A 20,056-nucleotide genomic window follows, 5' to 3' on the forward strand; every position below is an offset into this window, starting at 1 on the left:
CTTGGGAAATCCCATGGACAGAGGGGCCTTGTGGCTACAGTCCATAGAGTCCCACAGGGCTGGACACAGCACCTCCAAGTCATGAAACTGTCCTCAAGGCCCACACAAACTCTCATATTTACCACCCTCCTCTTTTCACCTTCTCTTTTGCCCCTTCTGTTCGGAGACTGTTCTGTAACCTGATGCCCCGATAATCCCACTACCGTTTAAATCTGACTCCTGCTTGCAGCCTCTTCTCTCTTGGATTCACTGTCGCACTAATACCAGAATTGTGTTTCTGGAAAGCGTCTGGTTGTCTTTGCCACGATAATACAAAGTGCTCTCAAGCATCTCATATCTCCTGCCCTCTCCTTGTTCTCGAGCCCTGCCTGCATCTTCTCCTGTGAGCTGTGTCGGGTGGGGAGACGGTGTAGTGGGTCACAAAGAACACAGCGGACGATTGCCCTTTTCCGGAAAAGTCACTTACTTGCTAGGAATTTACAGCCTCCTTTTCTCGGTTCATCCTTAAAGAAGATGCTTCTATGGGCAGTCTTTGGTCTTATTCACCATCACACTCACAGCTAATTATTCCTTCCTCCACTACATGTTGTTTACACCTTCACAGTTACCCAATCTCAGGCCACCTTTTATTAAGGCTGAGACCTGTATGTCTGTCCTTTGCCACGGCGTCAGCTCTTTGAGCACAGAAACCTTGTCTGGCATGTAGCAGGCAAGTGGATGTGAACGGCTCTGCTTTGCAGGTGCCTGCAGGCATAATACGCGTTCATACCTCTCTAGTGAGGTTGGATCTGTTATAAAGTCTAAATGCCTGGGTGTCCTTGGCAGGACACCCGTGTAGTCACACCCTCCCTTCAACTGATGGAAAAAGATGCACACTGAACACTCTGTGTGTTCTCACCCGGAGTGCGGAAGGAAACGTGCTGGAGCTCCGAAACAAGAGAACCGGGTTTAGAAATTACTCTGGAACACATTTCAGGGTGAAAACCCGACGGTAAACGTTTTCTAAAAGTAATGTGCTGTGTAACTGATTTAATTCTTTCTAGGTAACATGTAACTGATAGAATGATCTCATAGGGGTTTTTTTTCTTCTCCTCATTGTGAATGCGTTTTACTGCAATCCAGGAAATACTGGTGCTTTTTGGATCTTAAAGTTAAGAATTCCATTGGTTTCAGATTAATAAATGCAGTAGCAGTGTCACTGCTGGCCTTCTCTACTAAGTGAGGGAGCACCGAGAGTGTTTTGAGGTTAATGAATATAAATCAAAGAAAACAGAAACATACTGCCCTAAGTTGCTGTTTTAAATTTGGTTTCACAACTCTTCTTGCCTATGGCTTGGGTTAGATATTGGCTATTTAAAAAGCTGTGGACGTTCCAACAGATGGGGGAGGAACAAGATAAAATGCCAAGAATTTCACTGTAAATAAAATCTTGGGTGGTAGTTGTGTACCTTGGAATCTTACTGTCGTCTGTCCAGAGAGACCAGGCTTCAGATTTCCTCCATCCCTGGTTCAGGGGCTGGGGTGTGGGAGATGGACGTGTAGGCTTAATGGAATTGTTTTTATGACCTCACATTCCTCTTCTGTGACCCAGCAGCAGGTGTTGCTCAGCAAAAGTGCTTACAGATCAGTGCTTTTGAGCCGTGGTGGTCAGTGCAGCATTTTGACCCCTTCAAACTGGAGTATTTGATACTTTGGTTTTCATAACTTCCGCATTAGTCATTTTATATTTCACTGAGAATTTATGAGTATAAATAGGAATGAGAAATGGTTACCTTCGATTAGTGTTTATAGTGTGTTTCTGCATGTGAAATAATAACATTCATTTTAGAAATTTACTAGGATTTAAACAATTTTTTTTGTTATGCTTTAAAGAACTGAAGTCCCTCCAATGAAGAGAGAACATTAGAAATTGCCCCGTTTAAGTATCTCTCTTTATCTCTATTTATCTATTCCTATATTCATTCTGCAAGTGGATGGAGATGGTAAAAAAAAATTAAATACACATTAGTGTACATTAGAAACTCATAAAGGCATCAGCTGAGTGATTGTTAAATGGACAGAGAAACACTGTTCATTTGAGCGTTTTCACTTTCTTTGTAACCTCTTATCTGTACAGTTCACTTAAAGATGAGCAGATTTCGGTGTTTTTTAAAAGCACAGGAAACATCTGCTACAAGTGGACTAAGACAGTTATTTTTCTTCTAGGGAAAGAGGAGATATTGGAAGGCTTCTCCATCTTTCAGGTTTAGCTGCACACAAGTCGCTGCTGTAGTGATCTTAGTGACCTCATAACCTTTCCCACACAGTACAGCCACCGGGTAGAGAGGCCTTGTGCAGCTGCTGTTATCAGGCCCCTTTCTTTTGGGCCTTTTCTCATGTACTTGGGTTCCTTCTGCTGAGCTGAATTCAGCCAGGTCTGGTGAGAAAGATCATAAGCAGCAGCCCTTTCACACAGTCACTTTGAGCAGTTATAGGATGGAGCCAGCATTGATGTTGACAGCAGTTGAGCTCTTTACACTGCTGCTTATGCAAATATGTCCTCACCCTTGCTGCTGGTTCTGCCAAGTGTCTGTTGGGAACAGACACCAGAACCCAAAGGGGTAATTCTATTGTGGGCTTAACCTTGGTAATAAGGCGCTTGATTTTGTAGGTCTGAGTAATAATAGCTACCATTTACTGCAAACCTACTCTGTACCAGAGCCAATCTAAACCATCTCTGTTTTTCAGTATAGTCAGGCAAAGTAGTTGTTATTATTCCTGTTTTATAGGTGAGCTATGGAAGCTCCCAGAAGAGAAACTGAGAAGTTTCTCAAGGTCTCGTGGCTGGTTAGGTGCTGAGCTAGGTAGTCAGACCTTGGTCTTTCTTTTCAAAGGTCACACTGCCTTAGAACTGAGCGTGGTCAGGATTACCTGCAGGACTTTTAGTAGTGAAAACAGCTTTCGGATTCCTCTCTGTTCCCTTTGTTATCACTGGGATGATCCATTGGTCTCCATGGGTTGTTGGTGTCTGTTGCTTCCCTCTTCCTTTTTTCTCATGTTTAACTGTACAAGGGGGCTTCTCAGGTGGCTCAGTGGTAAAGAATCTGCATGCCAATGCAGGAGCCACAGGAGATGCTGGTTTGTCCCTGGGTCAGGAAGATCTGCTGGAGAAGGGCATGGTAACCCACTCCAGTATTCTTGCTTGGAGAATAATACCATGGACAGAGGAGCTTGGCGGACTGAAGTCCGTGGGATCTCAAAGAGTCCTACACGACTGAGTGAATGAGCACGCACACATGTAACTGTAAGAAGAGGAATGGGTGTGTGCATGTGAATTGTGTGTGCTCACCAAGGGTCTGTGTGTATCTGAAGGAGGGAGAGAAGAAAGAGGTTGATGGCACAGGACTTCCCTTTCTGTACCAATGGCAGGGATCACTCAGGCTGCTCACTTCAGTCAAGGCTGATTGTGGTTAAAACCTCCATATAAATTTCAAAAATTCTTGGCCCGGGAGACTGTCAATTTTCCTTACTCCAAACTCGATTTAATGAATTGCCCAGTTACACAGCTGTAATGCTGCCTTGAATTCTTAAAAAGTTCAGACTAGAGATTAACAGTGCAAAAAGTGGTAACAAATTAAGTGAACAGTTTAAAAAGGCCCTCATGAACTCTATAGATGTATTTATACTTTCCTTTTGCAGTTTTTATCTTTTGCACACCCCACCCTACCCTGCCCTGACTATATCTTCCTAAGCAGTCTTCTTGGATAAGACCCATGAATGCTGAAGCCAGCCCAAAAGAAGAGAGATGTCACCGATTGAAAATATTATCAGAGTAGCATGGATGTATGAGAAGAGTGACAGAAACAGGCTAAAGAGCAGAGGGAAAGGAAGCTTGGGGAAAGAGCTCAGGGTGACTGAAAGGGCTTTCAAAGCTGTGCTTGGGACAAGGAGAATGAGAAATGCTTGCTCCGGGTGGTATAATATGAATAGAGGAGACAGAAAGGCTCGGCCACATAAGCCCTCTTTGCTTCCCATCTTCATCAGAGAATGACCTTGCAAGCTGGAAAGTGGAGAATGGTCATTACTGAGAGTGCATTAGAGCCTGAATTATGAGTTAGATGGAAAAACCACGCAGTCCTTCTGATGCCTAAATCTACATCCCCAGTAATGTGGTGTTTTACCCATGATCTCAAGGTCGCATTATGCGACTTGTGAGGAAATTACCAGGACAATGGAGATGGGTGAATGTCTTAAATAAGGGGGAGATGAGTGAATGTCCTAAATAAGGGGGAACATTCTTTTCTAGAAGCTAAGGACCTGCACTAAGCTTGATGTCAATTCCTGGCAAAGCTGTAGATAAATGATTGACCAGAGACCTTACCTGTGCTTAGGAAAGAGTGTGGTGGTCCCCAGGAATCAGCATGGATACCACTCAGAAGCCTTGTCCAGACCTCATTTCTTTAAGTACTGCTTTCTTTTATTTATTTTTTGGAGGAGGATACTAGATTATTAGATATACAGATTCATAGTCTCACATTTCATGTGTGCTCATTTAGCTTAAATAGTGCTCACAGACTATCATTATGGGTAAAGCTTCATTTCAGCAAAGTATTTGGGAACATCCCTTAAAACCTAAGTGGAATGCTACTTAGATGCTATCCCATGTTTTGAAAACTAAGCCGAGAAGTTTGTTGGCTAATGAACGAGGTGATGTGCTCATGGGGGGATGCTCAGGAAGGCACTGTAACTGGCCTTATTTTTCACCTGGGAAAGAACCCCCAAACCCAACCAAACAACAACAACAAAAAACCCAAGCCAACAGAAGAACAATGCCTCACTGTCAGATTGCAGATAAGAGAAAGCTGGGAAGAGCAGCTGATAAGGAAGTGGAGAGACTAAAAATTCAAATCATTCTGTTGGCTTTTTATTATTTTATTACTAAGTAGTATTGTTAAATATTGTTGATATTTGTAAATTTCAAGTTCTGAATTTATTACAGAAATTAATTAAACAATATAGGGTAGGGAAAATATCCTTTTGAGGTCATTATGGAAATTTTGGAGTTTTAGCTAACCATAATATTATGAATAATATATATCTATGAAAATTTTTGTAAAGGAAACAAAATGCAACTCTACAATAAGAAAAATAAAACAAAAAAAATTTAGATGACATTTTCTGAATTTACTAACTATAACTGAAATACCACTTAGGTTCCCTCTTTGTCATTCATTCCAGTATTTTAAGGATGAGAGTAATTGGTTCTTTATGGCATACTTTAAATATGTTAAAAAGTTGATGTAATTACCAGAGCATGTTGATCAGGGTGTTGAGAACAGTATCTGAGTATCATGTTCCAGAGACATTACAGCATGAATTATGAGTTTATAACCACTAAAAGACTAAGGGAAGACATAGTGGCTGCTTTCCAGCCTGAAGGTTATTTTTGAATAAGATAGTTAATTTATCTCCGTTCCTGGAGAGGAGGGAGGAACAAGAAACAAATAATTGAGGAAGGTACAAGGAAAGGAACAAGTCGTACTGACCAGTGATGAATGGGCACCTGTAAAGAAATGACCGTCACTTTAATGTAGTTTTGGAGCTGAAGTTGGACCTAGTTATTTGCATTCTTTAAGGTCCAGTTCCAATGTTACTACGTCTCTGAAGTCTCATTCTTTCTGCAAAATGTTTGCTTTCTCATTTCCCCAGCACCACACGCAGGAACTGGATAACAGTGAGTGCTTAGTAAGTGCTGGATGAAGGCATGGCGCTGGGTAGTGGACCATACGGGGTTCTTAGATAACAAAGCACCAGTAACAGAACTAAGAGCAGTCTACTGGACTCCCTCCACTGTGCTGTTTTTCAAATCCTGCTTTGAGTAGCTAACTTAAGGAGAAAATAGTGCTAAATTATATAAGAATGAGAGATTTTTTTAAGCTGATTATACCTAGAAAAGCATTTCTCCCTTTAATTTGAATTTTTAATCTTAGATATAGCTCATTATTAAGCAAGATAGCTTTGTTCACTGGAGGACATTTTGAAATTTTTAGAATGATCACCAAGATATCATCTCATGAGGATTTTAGGCGACAATGAAGGAAATAATTATTTTCAATGTTGGAAGTTTTTTTTTTTTTTAAAGAAAATAAATGAAAATGATGCTATCAAAGTTTTGAAAAGTTGCCTTTTCTCCTGTAGCAGTAGATCTTGAGATGTAGTAGGTTGAATGTCACTGAGTAATATCCCCCTTTGTTATTGTGTTTGATCTAGGCTGATTCGAAAGTCATTGAGAAGTGGATGGATGGTGTGAAAGACTTCTTAATGAAAGAGCAGGCTGTCCAAGGAGATGCCGAAGGGCTCCAAAGACAGCTTGACCAATGCTCTGTGAGTTCTGCTGATCTGGGGAATCTGCTGTAATAAATAAAATTTTCTTCTTCCTCTATTATTTGCTGCTTTTATTAAAATTGTAAGAATATGGCATGACAATAAACCTAGATAAAATATGTTTCAATATAAACCTGTTTTTTGACTTTGTAGCTAGTCAAAGAATGACTTATAGTTCACGTTTCTATTTTTGGCTGTGATTATAAAGTTTTAAAAAAATTATTTATTTTATATTGGAACATAGTTGCAGATGTACAGCAAAGTGATTCAGTTATACATATATCTATCTCTTTTTCAGATTCTTTTCCCACATAGGTTATTACAGAATAAATCTTGGATGGAGAATACAAGAGCAATTTTAGTTCATTAGTGGCTGCTGTTTTACGTTGCAGTGACAGTCTTAGTGTCATAATTACTAATTGTATATCACTCTTACTGTACTTATGGTGAGACTTTAAGAAAAACGCTTTTTACAAATGAAGTTTGCCAGTAATACTTCATTCGTTTTATATTTGGTGGAATCATTAGGCTTCTGTAAGGAAATGGCAATCCACTCCAGTACTATTGCCTGGAAAATCCTGTGGACAGAGGAGCCTGGTAGGCTACAGTCCATGGGGTCGCAAAGAGTCGGACATGACTGAGCAACTTTAAAAAAAAATAATTAAAAGTACTATTCCCTTCTTAAAGTCAAGTATTTGCAGTCTAATTTGGCAGATGGCTATTTGAATCACCCAGGTGAAATGAATTTCTTAAGACACAATATTTCTTAAGTTGTTAAACATCTTTACTCTCAAGCAGTATGTTCTTAAAATATTTGCAGGGATAGAGGCAGACAGACTATAATAATGGCATCCACTTATGTTGGAATGGACTCAACAAGGGCTTATTTTATGTGTTCAGGCATTTGTTAATGAAATAGAAACAATCGAATCATCTCTGAAAGACATGAAAGAAATAGAGGCTAACCTTCGAAGCTGTCCAGTTGCTGGAATCAAAGCCTGGATGCAAACAAAACTAGTTGACTGCCAATCACAACTGGAGAAATTTAGCAAGGAGGTAAGTTTTTCAGCTTAACCTGCATGTGAATTTCAAGAGGTAGATAATGGCTTCTCTTGACTGAATAATTTTATATCCCATCCAGACCGAAAACCAGTGATCTAGAATAACTACAGCATGGGTGGCAGGTTGGGACAAGAATTGGATAACTTTTTAAATGAAGGGTGGGGACTGTTGTCCACTCTGTCCCTGGATGGGAATGAGCTTGATGTGTGCAATAAAGAACAAGAAAGTCATTGTAGCTGGAATAGAATGGAGGGGAAGAGGTAGCAGGTTGGAGGGAAGGATTTGGGGTCGGGAGGTAGGAAGAGATGGGTTGTGTATTGCTTTTGAGGCATAGGTTTTGAATTTTATTTCAAGTATGATTTCACTTAGAAAGCAGAGGGTTTTGAGCATTGAATTGACATATGATAGATCTGTTAAGATCACTCTGGCTTCCATGTGGATAATTTGCTCTGGGAAAGCAAGAATAAAAATAGGGAGAATACTTAAAAGGTTGTTGCAGTCTCAGAGAAAGAAGATGGCCCCTTGGACTAGGGAGATAGTGGTGGAGGTCATGGGAAGTGTTAGGTTTGGACTAAATTTTGAAAGTGGAGATGGGAGTCTAGTAATAGATTAATGTGATATGAGAAAAAGTGAATAGTTAGCAACTGTTCTGGATTTTTGCGAAGCTTCCAGTTTGTGTAAATTGTGGTGCCATTTACTGAAATGGTGAAAAACTCAAGGAGAAGCTCTAGGGGGAATAGGTCAAGTGATGCTGCCCATACTGGGACTAAATTCAAAATTACAGTACCTGCAAATGGGGTTTCCAGCACTAATCACCAGCCAAGGATGCTAAGGAGGAAAGGTTTGCCCCAGGGGAAATGCCAGAGGAGTAAGACCCCAAAAGCTGGGTGGAGAAAACTTTCCAAAACTGGAAAGCACATTAGATGGAAGCTTTTGATGACCTTGAGAAAAGTGGTTCCAATGGCGTGGTGGGAAATAAAGTCATACTACAGAGTGTTGAGGAGAGGAAAGGAGATGAGGTCCTGGGGCAAGGGTAACCAGCTTTGAGAATTTCTCTATTCGGGGGAACAGAGAAATGAGATTTGTAGTAGAAGGGACATGGGGATCCAAAGAAGTGTTTTTGTAATTATTTTTTTTCAAATATATTATTGAAAGTTTGCATGTCAAAAAAGATTTCACTTAGAAAGAGGGGATGATACAGAAGACTGAGAGAAGATAATGACTGAAATAAAGTCTGTGGTTAGGCAAGAGTGGATGAGGTCCACCCTTTAAGTGAAAGAGCTCCTGTTAGGAGGTCCCTCTCTGGTAATGGATGGGGCAGCAACTGTGGGTACTGTAGGAATACGGTGTAGTAGTTTCCTTTTGATTGTTTTATTTTGTTAGTGAAATAATAGTGAGGTTGCATAGAGCTGAAGTGAGGGAGAAGGGAAAAAAGAATGAGAAGTGAAAATGTGAAATGCAGGAATACTCTACATGTAGATGGTATATATCTCTCAATACAGTGTTTTTTTATTTAATGTTTATACAAGAAAACTTTATATTTACATCCCTGAGTATTTTGTTTCCCCACAATTTCCTTATTTTGAACAAGTGGAATTTTAAGGAACAGTTAAAGTTATGGTTGAGGGAACAGCCATAAGCCATTCCTAAATTTGCCAATTGTTAGTGTTTTACCATGTTTGCCTTTTTTTTTTTTTTTTGCTACATGTAGTTTTGACAGGAAGTTGAAAGTATTTTGACACTTCACTCTTAAATACTTCAGCATGCTTCTTCCATGAATGAGGACAGTCTTTTACAAAAGTATGATATCATTGTCACACTTAAGAAAATGCTTTCATAGTATCATCTTATATTCTAGTCAAATTCAGACTCCTCTAAATGTGTTATAATTTGATGATATGTGCTTAAAAGGACCTGGGGTATTTTGGGGAAGTAAATAAGGAAAATGGTTTGGAAGTGATGATGAGGACCAAGGAAGACAAGAGATAGATGGATAGATTGATAGATAGAGCCTTAGATACATGTAGTTATTTATATCTATTAATCTATTGATAGATAGATATGTATCTATCTATGTATATATGGAGAGGGCAATGACACCCCACTCCAGTACTCTTGCCTGGAAAATCCCATGGATGGAGGAGCCTGGAAGGCTGGAGTCCATGGGGTCACTAAGAGTCAGGCTCGACCGAGCGACTTCACTTTCACTTTTCACTTTCATGCATTGGAGAAGAAAATGGCAACCCACTCCAGTGTTCTTGCCTGGAGAATCCCAGGGACGGGGGAGCCTGGTGGGCTGCCATCTATGGGGTTGCACAGAGTCGGACACGACTGAAGTGACTTAGCAACTTAGCATTAACTCAAAGTATGGGGATAAATGCACAGGAAAATTTTTTAAGTGTCTCCAGCAAGGAGGCAAGCATGTGCTGTGTGAGTAATTATGTAAAGCAGTTCTAAACTATTGTATTTCATTGAGTAGTAAAAAGGTTGAAGAAATTTTGGACAAACATCATGTTGTGAAATTTTTATTTTTCTAAGGAAGGACAGACATATAAAATCAACAAGTAAAAGCAGTCTTCCATATTCCCAATCTCATGAAAGGAAAACATCTTAATGCCAAAATATAGAAAGTATATAATCTCGGAATAACTAATGATAACTTTGAGCTTTTCTTTTTTTGAGAAGTTTGCTGCAGTGTCTTTATCTTTCTTACTTCTCTGAGACTCCATGAAAATTGTATATAACTGACTACTTGTGAAAAGAATTTGGGGAATGTGGGTCCCCGAAATCTGTATTTCCTTTTTTTTAAAGCTCATCAGGTTGAAGTGTTGCTCAGCAGGGCTGTTGTGGGTTGCTGGCAGTAGGCTTTCTGAGTTCCATGTTGGGCAGTGAAATCCAAGCCCTTGTTTAGTGCCCGTCTATTTTTATGACCATGACCCTGTTTGGACAGTGGAACAGGAAAGCCAGTAAGAATTCCCCCTTATTCTTGTGAGAGCCATCCTATTCCTGTACTGCCCTTCCGTCACCATCAGTTTCACAGCCAACCAAGCCCTGGCAAGGTGACCAGTACTGTGAGATTTCATTTGAGCGGGAAGTTGAATAGTGGAATGAGTCCTGGATGATCTACGTGGTATAATATCTTCTTTCACAGTAGAAATCAGTGTGTGGTTAGAGGTAGGATCTCTCTGAAGGGTGTTTTCAGGCTCCCTGAAATAGTTGACAAAGTTATTGAACCAGATTCAGACACATATCTATCTTCTAATGTAACTTTTTTGTAGCTGCGTGAAATATACCAGTAGAGCAGGTTATCAAAACCCAAGTTTTGTAAAGCAGTGTTTTATGAATATCTTTAGTAGTAGTCTTCTCTATTTTTTGAATTATTTTTGATTTATTTAGTTTTGGCTGTGCCGGATCTTTGTGGCTGCGGGTTTTCTCCAGTTGTGGAGAGCAGGGACTTCTCTCTAGTTGCAGCGCATGGGCTTGTCATTGCAGTGGCTTCTCTTGTGGCAGAGCGCGGGCTCTAGGGATGTGGACTTTAGTATTTATGGTGCGTGCATGTTAGCCGTCAGTGGTTAGTTGCCCTGCGGCATGTGGAATTTTCCCAGACCTGTGACCCCTGCATTAGCCGGCACATTCTTAACCACTGGACCACCAGCGAAGTCCCTCTTCTCTGTTTTCTAAAAATGCAGTTTTAATGCGGAATCCTGTTAAGAAGGAGAAAATGAACATTTTGGCTGCTTCAGTTAATAGATTTCCTTGAGATGTATGCTTTTATTGATGTAAGTTAGAGTCCTTCGGTTGCATTTTCAAAATTATACTAGATATTTCCACATTAATGTCCAAAATGTGATAGTGAATCCCAGTTATAATTGTTGTTTTCATTATTGCTTATATTCCACAGCATCAGGACCAAATGTATTAAGGGCTTCATCTGACTTTTAAATCTTGAGATTCTTGGTGGAAACTTATTACTCTGTCTTTAGATATTAAAGACTAGAAGTTGACATTTAATATATTAATATTTGTTTATTTGAGCGAATGACTTTTCCTTTGTAGATTGCTATTAAAAAAAATAGGTTGTCGGAAAGTCAGGAAAAAGTGGTGAACCTGAAAAAAGACTTGGCGGAGATGCAGGAATGGATGACCCAGGCAGAAGAGGACTACCTGGAGAGGGACTTCGAATACAAGTCACCAGAAGAACTTGAGAGTGCTGTGGAAGAAATGAAGGTGAGCCTGGGGCAGTTAGGGTCAAGGGGCTTGATATCTCAGCTCCTCTGTTTAAACCAGTCAGTCATCTACCTAGCCTTAGAGGGTAGTATGTACATAAAATCTCTCACAGGAAAATTTCAAACAAGTAGAAGGGCAGCTACCATTAATGATTTGGGTAGGGGTAGGAAGCTGAGACTCCACGTGTGGAACTTCGGCCATGAGTTGAGTCCATGAGGGCCCCTGACAAAGTCTTCTGTGTTACAATCTTGAGGAACTGCAGAGAATGACTCATTTACTGGCCTCAGTTTTATATTCACAATGTTGTGTAACCATCACCACTGTTTATTTCCCAGTATTGTCAGGAAGAATTATTTTTCATAAGGAACAAGCGAGACTTACCCATTTCAGTTGGGAGCTGTGTTTATTTCACCAGCCATATTCTTCCAGCTAATACACAGGGCACACATGAATACCACACATTTCACTGGGGCAGGTAAGAATAGTCATAGGAATATTGTCAAGGGATTCAATGTCAGTGGGGTCCACAGGATGTATTGCTTGTAAACTTATATTCCCGTGTCAATAGCCTTGCCCAGTCTCTTTTTTATATATACGAAAAGAACTGGATATCATTCCCACGTTTCAACACTGTTTTTACTGTCCTTCAGTGTTGAGGCCAAAGGACAGAGTGTCTTGAAAGCTACTTAAAAAAAAAAAATGAGTTGCATCTTGCCTATAAGTATAACAAAAGCAAAAAGTCTCTGTGCAGATAGTTTTTAAAAGGATTATGTTTTACCAATGCAAGGGAAAGGCTACCCACTCCAGTATTTTGGCCTGGAGAATTCCATGGACTGTATAATCCATGGGGTAGCAAAGAGTCAGACACGACTGAGCAACTTTCATTTCACATAATTGCTTTACAATGTTGTATTAATTTCTGCTGTTGTAGTTAGCACTCTTATTTCAAAAAGTACTCTATAGTTCCAACTAGGTAGTTAGAATCATCTGGATGTTTTAATTTTGGTTTGGTTATTTTTTGAAGAAGAAATTGGTTACTGAGACAGGGAGCTGATTTTTAGTTCATTCTGTGTTGGAGCAGAGGGCGAAAGAGGACGTGCTGCAGAAGGAGGTGCGAGTGAAGATTCTCAAGGACAGCATCAAGTTACTAGCTGCAAAAGTGCCCTCTGGTGGCCAGGAGCTGACATCTGAGCTGAATGTCGTGCTGGAGAATTACCAACTTCTTTGTAATAGAATTCGAGGAAAGTGCCACACCCTGGAGGTACGGGATCTTTTCTCAGATGCCTTTCTGAGATTCAAACTCTGTAATGTACTGGCTGTTTCCATATCTTGGAAAAAACCCCTCCATTTTTCTTTTCAAATACTATATCATAAAAGTAGTTCTTTAATGATTGAGATAATGATTGGCAATAATAATAGTACACTATATTATTAGATGATAATTTAGGTAATAGGTTGATAAAAATGAAGCAGAGAGAAAAGAAAATTGGATATAAGGCTCTGACTGCAGTTGGTGGAAGGTTCTTGGAAAAGTTTCTTCTTAGCTTTAGACATTGACTAAATGTGAAAGCAAGGTTTTCATAATACCGATGGTCTGTGGGGTCTGTTCCTGTTCTGAAATTCTAAAACAATGTACAATGAGTACTTCCTCTTTTTTTGCCTGGTAGTACACAGAGATGAACTGAGGTTTCTTTTTTACAGTGGTGTCTAAATTTATAAATGAAGAATCAACCATTAGCCTAGTTCTTAGGAGAGGTACTTTAAACTTGAAAGAAATGTGGCTTATATGTGGCTGACCATCATAATAGTTATTTAAACTTTTTGACATCCTGCATTTAAGCTTATTTTTATAAGCCAAAAATTTCAGAGCTTAATTTTTAAAATATTTTTTGGAAATTACAGTTTGTATCTGCTTAATATGTGTAATTGTTAAAAATGTGTACATGTGTCATTTTAAAATTCCAGAATGATACTGTAATACTTAATGTTATACCTTCCCACTTATATTTTATTAAAAGAAATTATAGATAGGTGGTGATTACCTTGGCTTTTCAGACAGTACAGTGGTAAAGAATCTGCCTGCCAGTTTAGGAGATGCTGGTTCAATCCCTGGGTTGGGAAGATCCCCTGGAGTAGGAAAAAGCAACCCACTCCAGTTTACTTGCCTGGAAAATTCCATGGATAGAGGAGCCTAGCAGGCTATAGTCCATGCAGTCTCAAAGAGTCAGATGTGACTGAGTAACTGAACACAAAATTATAGGTTTTACCGAGAATGAAGGAAACACTAACTTGAATGTGCTGGTATTTTGCTGGGCCGTTTCCTGTACCTTGGCCATTAGCTTTAAGATGTAGATGATTCTGTGAAGTTTTTTTTAATATTAAGTGTTTGCTTGTTCGTTTTCATATGTGTGATTTTTGTTACATCTCATTGAAAAAACTTAAGAAGCTCTTCTACTGCTACTGCTGCTGCTAAGTCACTTCAGTCGTGTCCGACTCTGTGCGACCCCATAGACGGAAGCCCACCAGGCTCCCCTGTCCCTGGGATTCTCCAGGCAAGAACACTGGAGTGGGTTGCCATTTCCTTCTCCAATGCATGAAAGTGAAAAGTGAAAGGGAAGTTGCTCAGTTGTGTCCGACCCTCAGCGACCCCATGGACTGCAGCCTTCCAGGCTCCTCCGTCCATGGGATTTTCCAGGCAGGAGTACTGGAGTGGGGTGCCATTGCCTTCTCCGAAGAAGCTCTTCAATTTATAGCAGTTTTAATTTAAATTCAGTTCAACCTAAAACAAATGATTCTATTGTGATAAATCCTAAAATGTCACTGACAATTGTAATCTATAAAGTAAATTCACTCATTAGTCACTCTTTCTGAATCTCTTTTGTGCTAAGATGTGTGTTGTGTGCTGTGTTGCTTGGTTGTGTCCGGCTCTTTGTGACCCCATGGACTGTAGCCTGCCAGTCTCCTCTGTCCATGGGATTCTCCAGGCAAGAATACTGGAATGGGTTGCCATGCCCTCCTCCAGAGGATCTTCCGAACACAGGGATGGAACCCAGGTCTCCCACATTGCAGGTGGATTCTTTACTGTCTGAGCTACCAGGGAAGACCTGTGCTAAGATAAATTGTGTATAATTTGGATTACACAGGCACTGCTGCTAATCAAGTCACAGTAACGAAGCTGCAAGTCAAATGCTACTTCATTCTTTATTAAGATATTGTCTAACATGAAACGCCTGAGGTTACTCATCTGAGAATTTAAAATTCTGTGAACATGTGTGTAACATTATGTATGGCTAATCTGAAGTCCCGCTGGATGATTCTGGAATTGAGTTCTACTACAGTCTTGTCTTTTCTGTCCTAACCATCCATGATTTTGCTTTTATTTCTTTGTTTTCCTGTTTATTTATAGCCAAAATAGCTACTCACCATATGTTTAAATAATAGAGTCCCAAGGTATCCCAAGCTAATGAAAGACCACCATAAATTCTGTGTCATTTCTTCATGGTGTCTTTATCACCCAGAGGTGATAGTTTGAGAATGAAGAATGAAAATATTTCAAGGTTTTAGTATTGCTTTGAGAAATACTTTTAGAATTATTTGGGAATTAATTTGAGAGAATTATCTTAAGAGAATAAAGGAAAAGTGTAAGAAAACAATATAGATAAAAGAGAAGAGATGACACCTTGGTATCTTTGAATGGAAAAGTGGCAAAAAGAAAGAGATTTGAATGCAAGCACTCAGAATTATGGACCTTGGGTAGCAACAGCCCAAATTTCTAAATTAAAGTAAGGATGCCTTTCTTCTGAAGAGTCCAACTTTATTACCTTGATTATTTCTATATTCCTTTAAAGTGTTTTAAATTATGAAGTATTACAAACTTCTTGAAGAGTACAGATGATATTACTAACACCCATAAATACATCCCTCAGATATAGCTAATGTTAACATTTCCCCAAATTTTTCCAGATCTTGTTTTTAAAATAGAATACATTGGCATTACAGAACCTGTTCCCTTCTTTCCCATTCCATCCCATCTCTTGATCCCTCTCTTGAAGTAACTGTTATCCAGAAGATGGTGTTTAATCTTCCCAAACATGTTTTTATATTTTTAGTGTATACTCTCATGTTTCAGTTATTCATGGCTGCATAACAAAGGTCTCCCAAATGTAATAGCTTGCAGAAGCACCCATTTATTAATTTTTATGGTTTTGTGGGATGATCTGGCTGAGCTGGGTGGCTCTTCTGCTCCATGTGGTTTATGGATATTCCACTCAGGTCGCTGCTGCGTTCAAGTGGGATCTCAGCTGGAACTTTCCTGATGGCCTCTCCTCCAGGTCTCTCTCCACCAGTTTTATGACTTTTTTTACAGCAGATTTCTTTCTTTCTTTTTAAATATTTATTTATTTGGCTGTGCCAGGTCTTAGTTACAGCATGTGGAGTCTTTAGTTGTGGCATGAGAACTCTTAATTGCTGCATGTGGGATCTCGTTCCCTGACCAGGGATCGAACCCAGGACCCTTGCATTGGGAGCGCAGAGTGTTAGCCAGTGGCCCACCAGGGAAGTCCCTCAGCTGAGTACATCTCTCAGCCTGCTTCCTGCCTATAGAAATGTGGGGGACAAGAAACCTCTTTTCCCTTCCAGTCTTAGTCAGGAGTTGGCAGATTATAGCCTAAAGGTCAAATCTGCTTTGTGGCTGTTTTTGTATGGCCCAGGAGCTAAAAATTGTTTGTATATTTTAAAAGCGTTGTTAAAAACAGAACAACACAGACAGAAAGAATAAACAAAGAAGAATCTGTGACAAAGACCAAATGTGGTCTGTAAAACCTAAAATATTTACTATCTGGCCTTTTATAGGAAAATTGGCTGACCCCTGACATGGTAAGAATATCTCACATGGAGTCCATGCTAAAATGTGTCCTCTCTCAGTGGGTCTGAAAGAGGACCAGTGCAGGAGACTCCATGCTGAGCTCTGTCTCCTAAATTTATCAGTCAGATAGGCTCTTCCAAGGGGCATGTTCCTCCCATAATTTTACTCTTAGGAACTGGAGGATAAATTCACGCTCTAACACCCAACTCCCCATAGGAATAGGGAGTAAGTCGATCCCAACTAATAGCATTGCTGTTATTGTTTAGTAAAATAAGTTGTGTCCAACTCTTGTGACCCCATGGACTATAGCTCAACTGGCTCCCCTGTCCATGGGATTTCATAGGCAAGAATACTGGAGTGGGTTGCCATTTCCTTCTCTAGGGGATCTTCCCGACCCATGGATCAAACCCATATCTCTTGGGTCCCATGCATTGACAGGTGGATTCTTTTCCACTGAGCCACCTGGGAAGCAGCTAATATAGTAAGCATAGTAAAACTCCAATTTGGATAAATATGGTTCTCTTCATATACAGACACATTAATATGAATTTAGAAAAAAGTTGGAAAAAGTCTATATAGGAGTACGGTGGTCCCCAGGGAATTCCAATTTCCTTTATAGTTGTTAGAAAGAGTTACAAGTCTGAGTATATTTTTTAAAACTTTCTATTAAAAAAAACATAATAATAGTGTTTTCCTCCTGGCGTCTTCTACTAATTACATAATTTTATTTTTGGCATTTAAACAGACCCTTGGAATTTATCTTAGGGTAAAAAGATGAGGCAGCTAATTGCTCTTTGCCTTCCACCTTCCTCCATTTGGGCTCCCCTTGTGGCTCAGATGGTAAAGAATCTGCCAGCAATGCAGGAGACTCAGGATCGATCCCTGGGTCTGGAAGATTCCCTGGAGAAGGAAAGGGCTGCCCTCTCCACTATTCTTGCCTGGAGAATTCCATGGACAGAAGAGCCTGGCACGCTAGTTGATGCAGTCACAAAGAGTCGGACACGACTGAGGGACTGACTGACTTTCCCTCTAACTGGTCTAATACAATTAATTGAAGAATTTGATTTTATTCCACTTGTTTGAAATTCCAGCTTCATCAGTTTCTGAACGCCCATTTATACTCATGTCTAAATGAAATTATTCTTGATTAGAGAGAATGCGCAGTCATAGAGATGCACTGTATCTCTAAATGGCTTCGTGTCTTGTCTAACTTTTCCGCACCTATTTCAGGAGGTATGGTCTTGTTGGATTGAACTGCTTCACTATTTGGATCTTGAGACCACCTGGCTAAACACTTTGGAAGAGCGCATGAAGAGCACAGAAGCCCTGCCTGAGAAGACAGAAGCTGTCAGCGAAGCCCTGGAGGTAGGAGCCTGCGCTCTGAGTGGAGCTTTTTGTTGCAGTGAGGCTGAAAGAGAATTCAAATGAGGAACATAATGCCTTTTGCCAGCAAATGCTTTTGCTTCCTCCGTGGTTTTCGGTGTAACTTGTGTTTTCTTGCATTGCCTGAAATATTCATACCATCATATATTTAGATTATTGGTGAGCCACTAACTCAGCCTCATGAGATGGTTAGTTGTTTTCTGATTAGTACATTTTAGACACCATAAAGCACTCTAGTGATTCTCCAGATTCTTTTTACCAGTCCCTGGATAAGACTCTGCCTTATGTTATTAGGACAGTTGCTCTCCCGTTTCTTCATGAAGTTATTTTTGCTCCTTAGACATGGCAAGGAGCCACTGTGTTTACAGTGACTCCTACTCTGTTTTCTTCAGATGTGAAAAGTTGGAGGACAGATTGAAAACGGCAGTGTTAGAGGCCTGGGATCCTATCCCCATGCCTGAACGTGAGCTCCTTGAGGCCAAGAAATGTGCCTGAATTTTCTGTTTTCCCCCAGTTACCAACACAGCCTGTGGCACATGATAACTGAGTAACTGTTTCTTAGGTGGAATAAAGTGTGGAGAGAACAGATTTTCTTAAAAGAGGAGGATTGTAGCTATGCTTTTAAAACTGTAAGAACAGAAAGTGATGAAGTGATTAAGTAGATGACTGGATTAAAGGTCAGAAACAGGTCAGAGTTCAGTTCAGTTCAGTTCAGTCGCTCAGTCATGTCCCACTCTTTGCGACTCCATGAATCGCAGCACGCCAGGCCTCCCTGTCCGTCACCAACTCCCGGAGTTCACTCAGACTCACATCCATCGAGTTGGTGATGCAATCCAGCCATCTCATCCTCTGTCGTCCCCTTCTCCTCCTGCCCCCAATCCCTCCCAGCATCAGAGTCTTTTCCAATGAGTCAACTCTTCACATGAGGTGGCCAAAGTACTGGAGTTTCAGCTTTAGCATCATTCCTTCCAAAGAAATCCCAGGGCTGATCTTCAGAATCGACTGGTTGGATTTCCTTGCAGTCCAAGGGACTCTCAAGAGTCTTCTCCAACACCATAGTTCAAAAGCATCAGTTCTTTTGATGCTTTTGAAATAGGTCAGATGTGGTATCTAAATTCTAGGAACCACATGCTCTGCTGGAGAGAAGATGTCATTTTCTCAGATAAAATAGAGTCAGAGGCTGAATGTATTAAAAAAAAAATCAAAGCTTATTTTAAAAACACATACTTTCCTAACATGAGAGTCAAAATATACATTCTAAAAATATGGAACATGGAGAAAAGTATAAAGTCAAGTCTAAGATAACACTTTAAAACATTTTAGTGTACTTCCTTAGAATTATTTTTCTTATTATTTTTACATCTACATGCTGAAAGGTAGTGCTTTTAGTGGCAGGATCAAAGGCTTTGGAGCTTAGGAGCCAAGTTGGAATCCTTAGCTCTTCTTTTTACTGTGTGTATGTTGGCAAATTACTTAATATCTCTGAGCTTCAGTTTTCCCATCTGTAATATGAAAATAGTATTTAGCCCGATGATTAGATTTATGTGTGTATGTGTGTGTGTGTGTGTGTGTGTGTGTGTGTGTGTGTGTGTGTATTGGAGGAGAAAGTGGCAACCCACTCCAGTATCCTTGCCTGGAGAATTCCATGGACAGAGGAGTCTGGTGGGCTAAAGTCCATGGGGTTGCAAGGAGTTGGACACAACTGAGTGACTAACACACACACATGTATATATATGTGTGTGTGTGTGTGTGTATAAAACAGTGCCTTGCATTTTATATATGTTGTAGAAAAATAAGAACCTATTTTTAATAATGTAATTAATAACAGTTTGAAATAATGCTATTTGTATAATAATTGTTTTTTGTTTTTAAACTTTGAATCATACCATGAACATTTCTCTATGTAATTAATAATTATTGAAATTATTTTTGTGGATTTATCATATCATCATTCATGTGGAATTCTGTTTTATTTATTTTATCTAATTATTTGTGATCTTGTTCCTTTGATAGATTTCTAGAAGGCAGAATTATTTCTTTAAAAAAATGAACAATTTTGTTTTTTCTTCCAATTTTATTGAGATACAATTGGCATATAATATTGTGTAAGCTTAAGATGTACAGTGGATTGATTTGATACACTCATATATTGAAAAA

At 39.7% G+C, this 20,056-nt stretch overlaps 1 protein-coding gene across 16 annotated transcripts in view; it reads left to right on the forward strand.

The window, feature by feature from the left end:
* UTRN (utrophin) overlaps positions 1-20,056 on the forward strand; it is a 556,162-nt gene that overhangs the window by 177,741 nt on the left and 358,365 nt on the right. For all 16 annotated transcript variants that reach the window (XM_086318195.1, XM_086318199.1, XM_086318196.1 and 13 more), the window contains 5 exons: positions 6,250-6,363; positions 7,264-7,419; positions 11,482-11,652; positions 12,734-12,913; positions 17,747-17,881. In XM_086318195.1, coding sequence (XP_086174321.1) covers positions 6,250-6,363; positions 7,264-7,419; positions 11,482-11,652; positions 12,734-12,913; positions 17,747-17,881 — 756 coding nt within the window. The remainder of the gene's footprint in view (positions 1-6,249; positions 6,364-7,263; positions 7,420-11,481; positions 11,653-12,733; positions 12,914-17,746; positions 17,882-20,056) is intronic.

This window comes from Bos grunniens, chromosome 9, assembly GCF_055505025.1.
Source record: "Bos grunniens cultivar Pamir isolate PY7600 chromosome 9, Bosgru_T2T1.0, whole genome shotgun sequence".
NCBI classification, from domain to species: domain Eukaryota; kingdom Metazoa; phylum Chordata; class Mammalia; order Artiodactyla; family Bovidae; genus Bos; species Bos grunniens.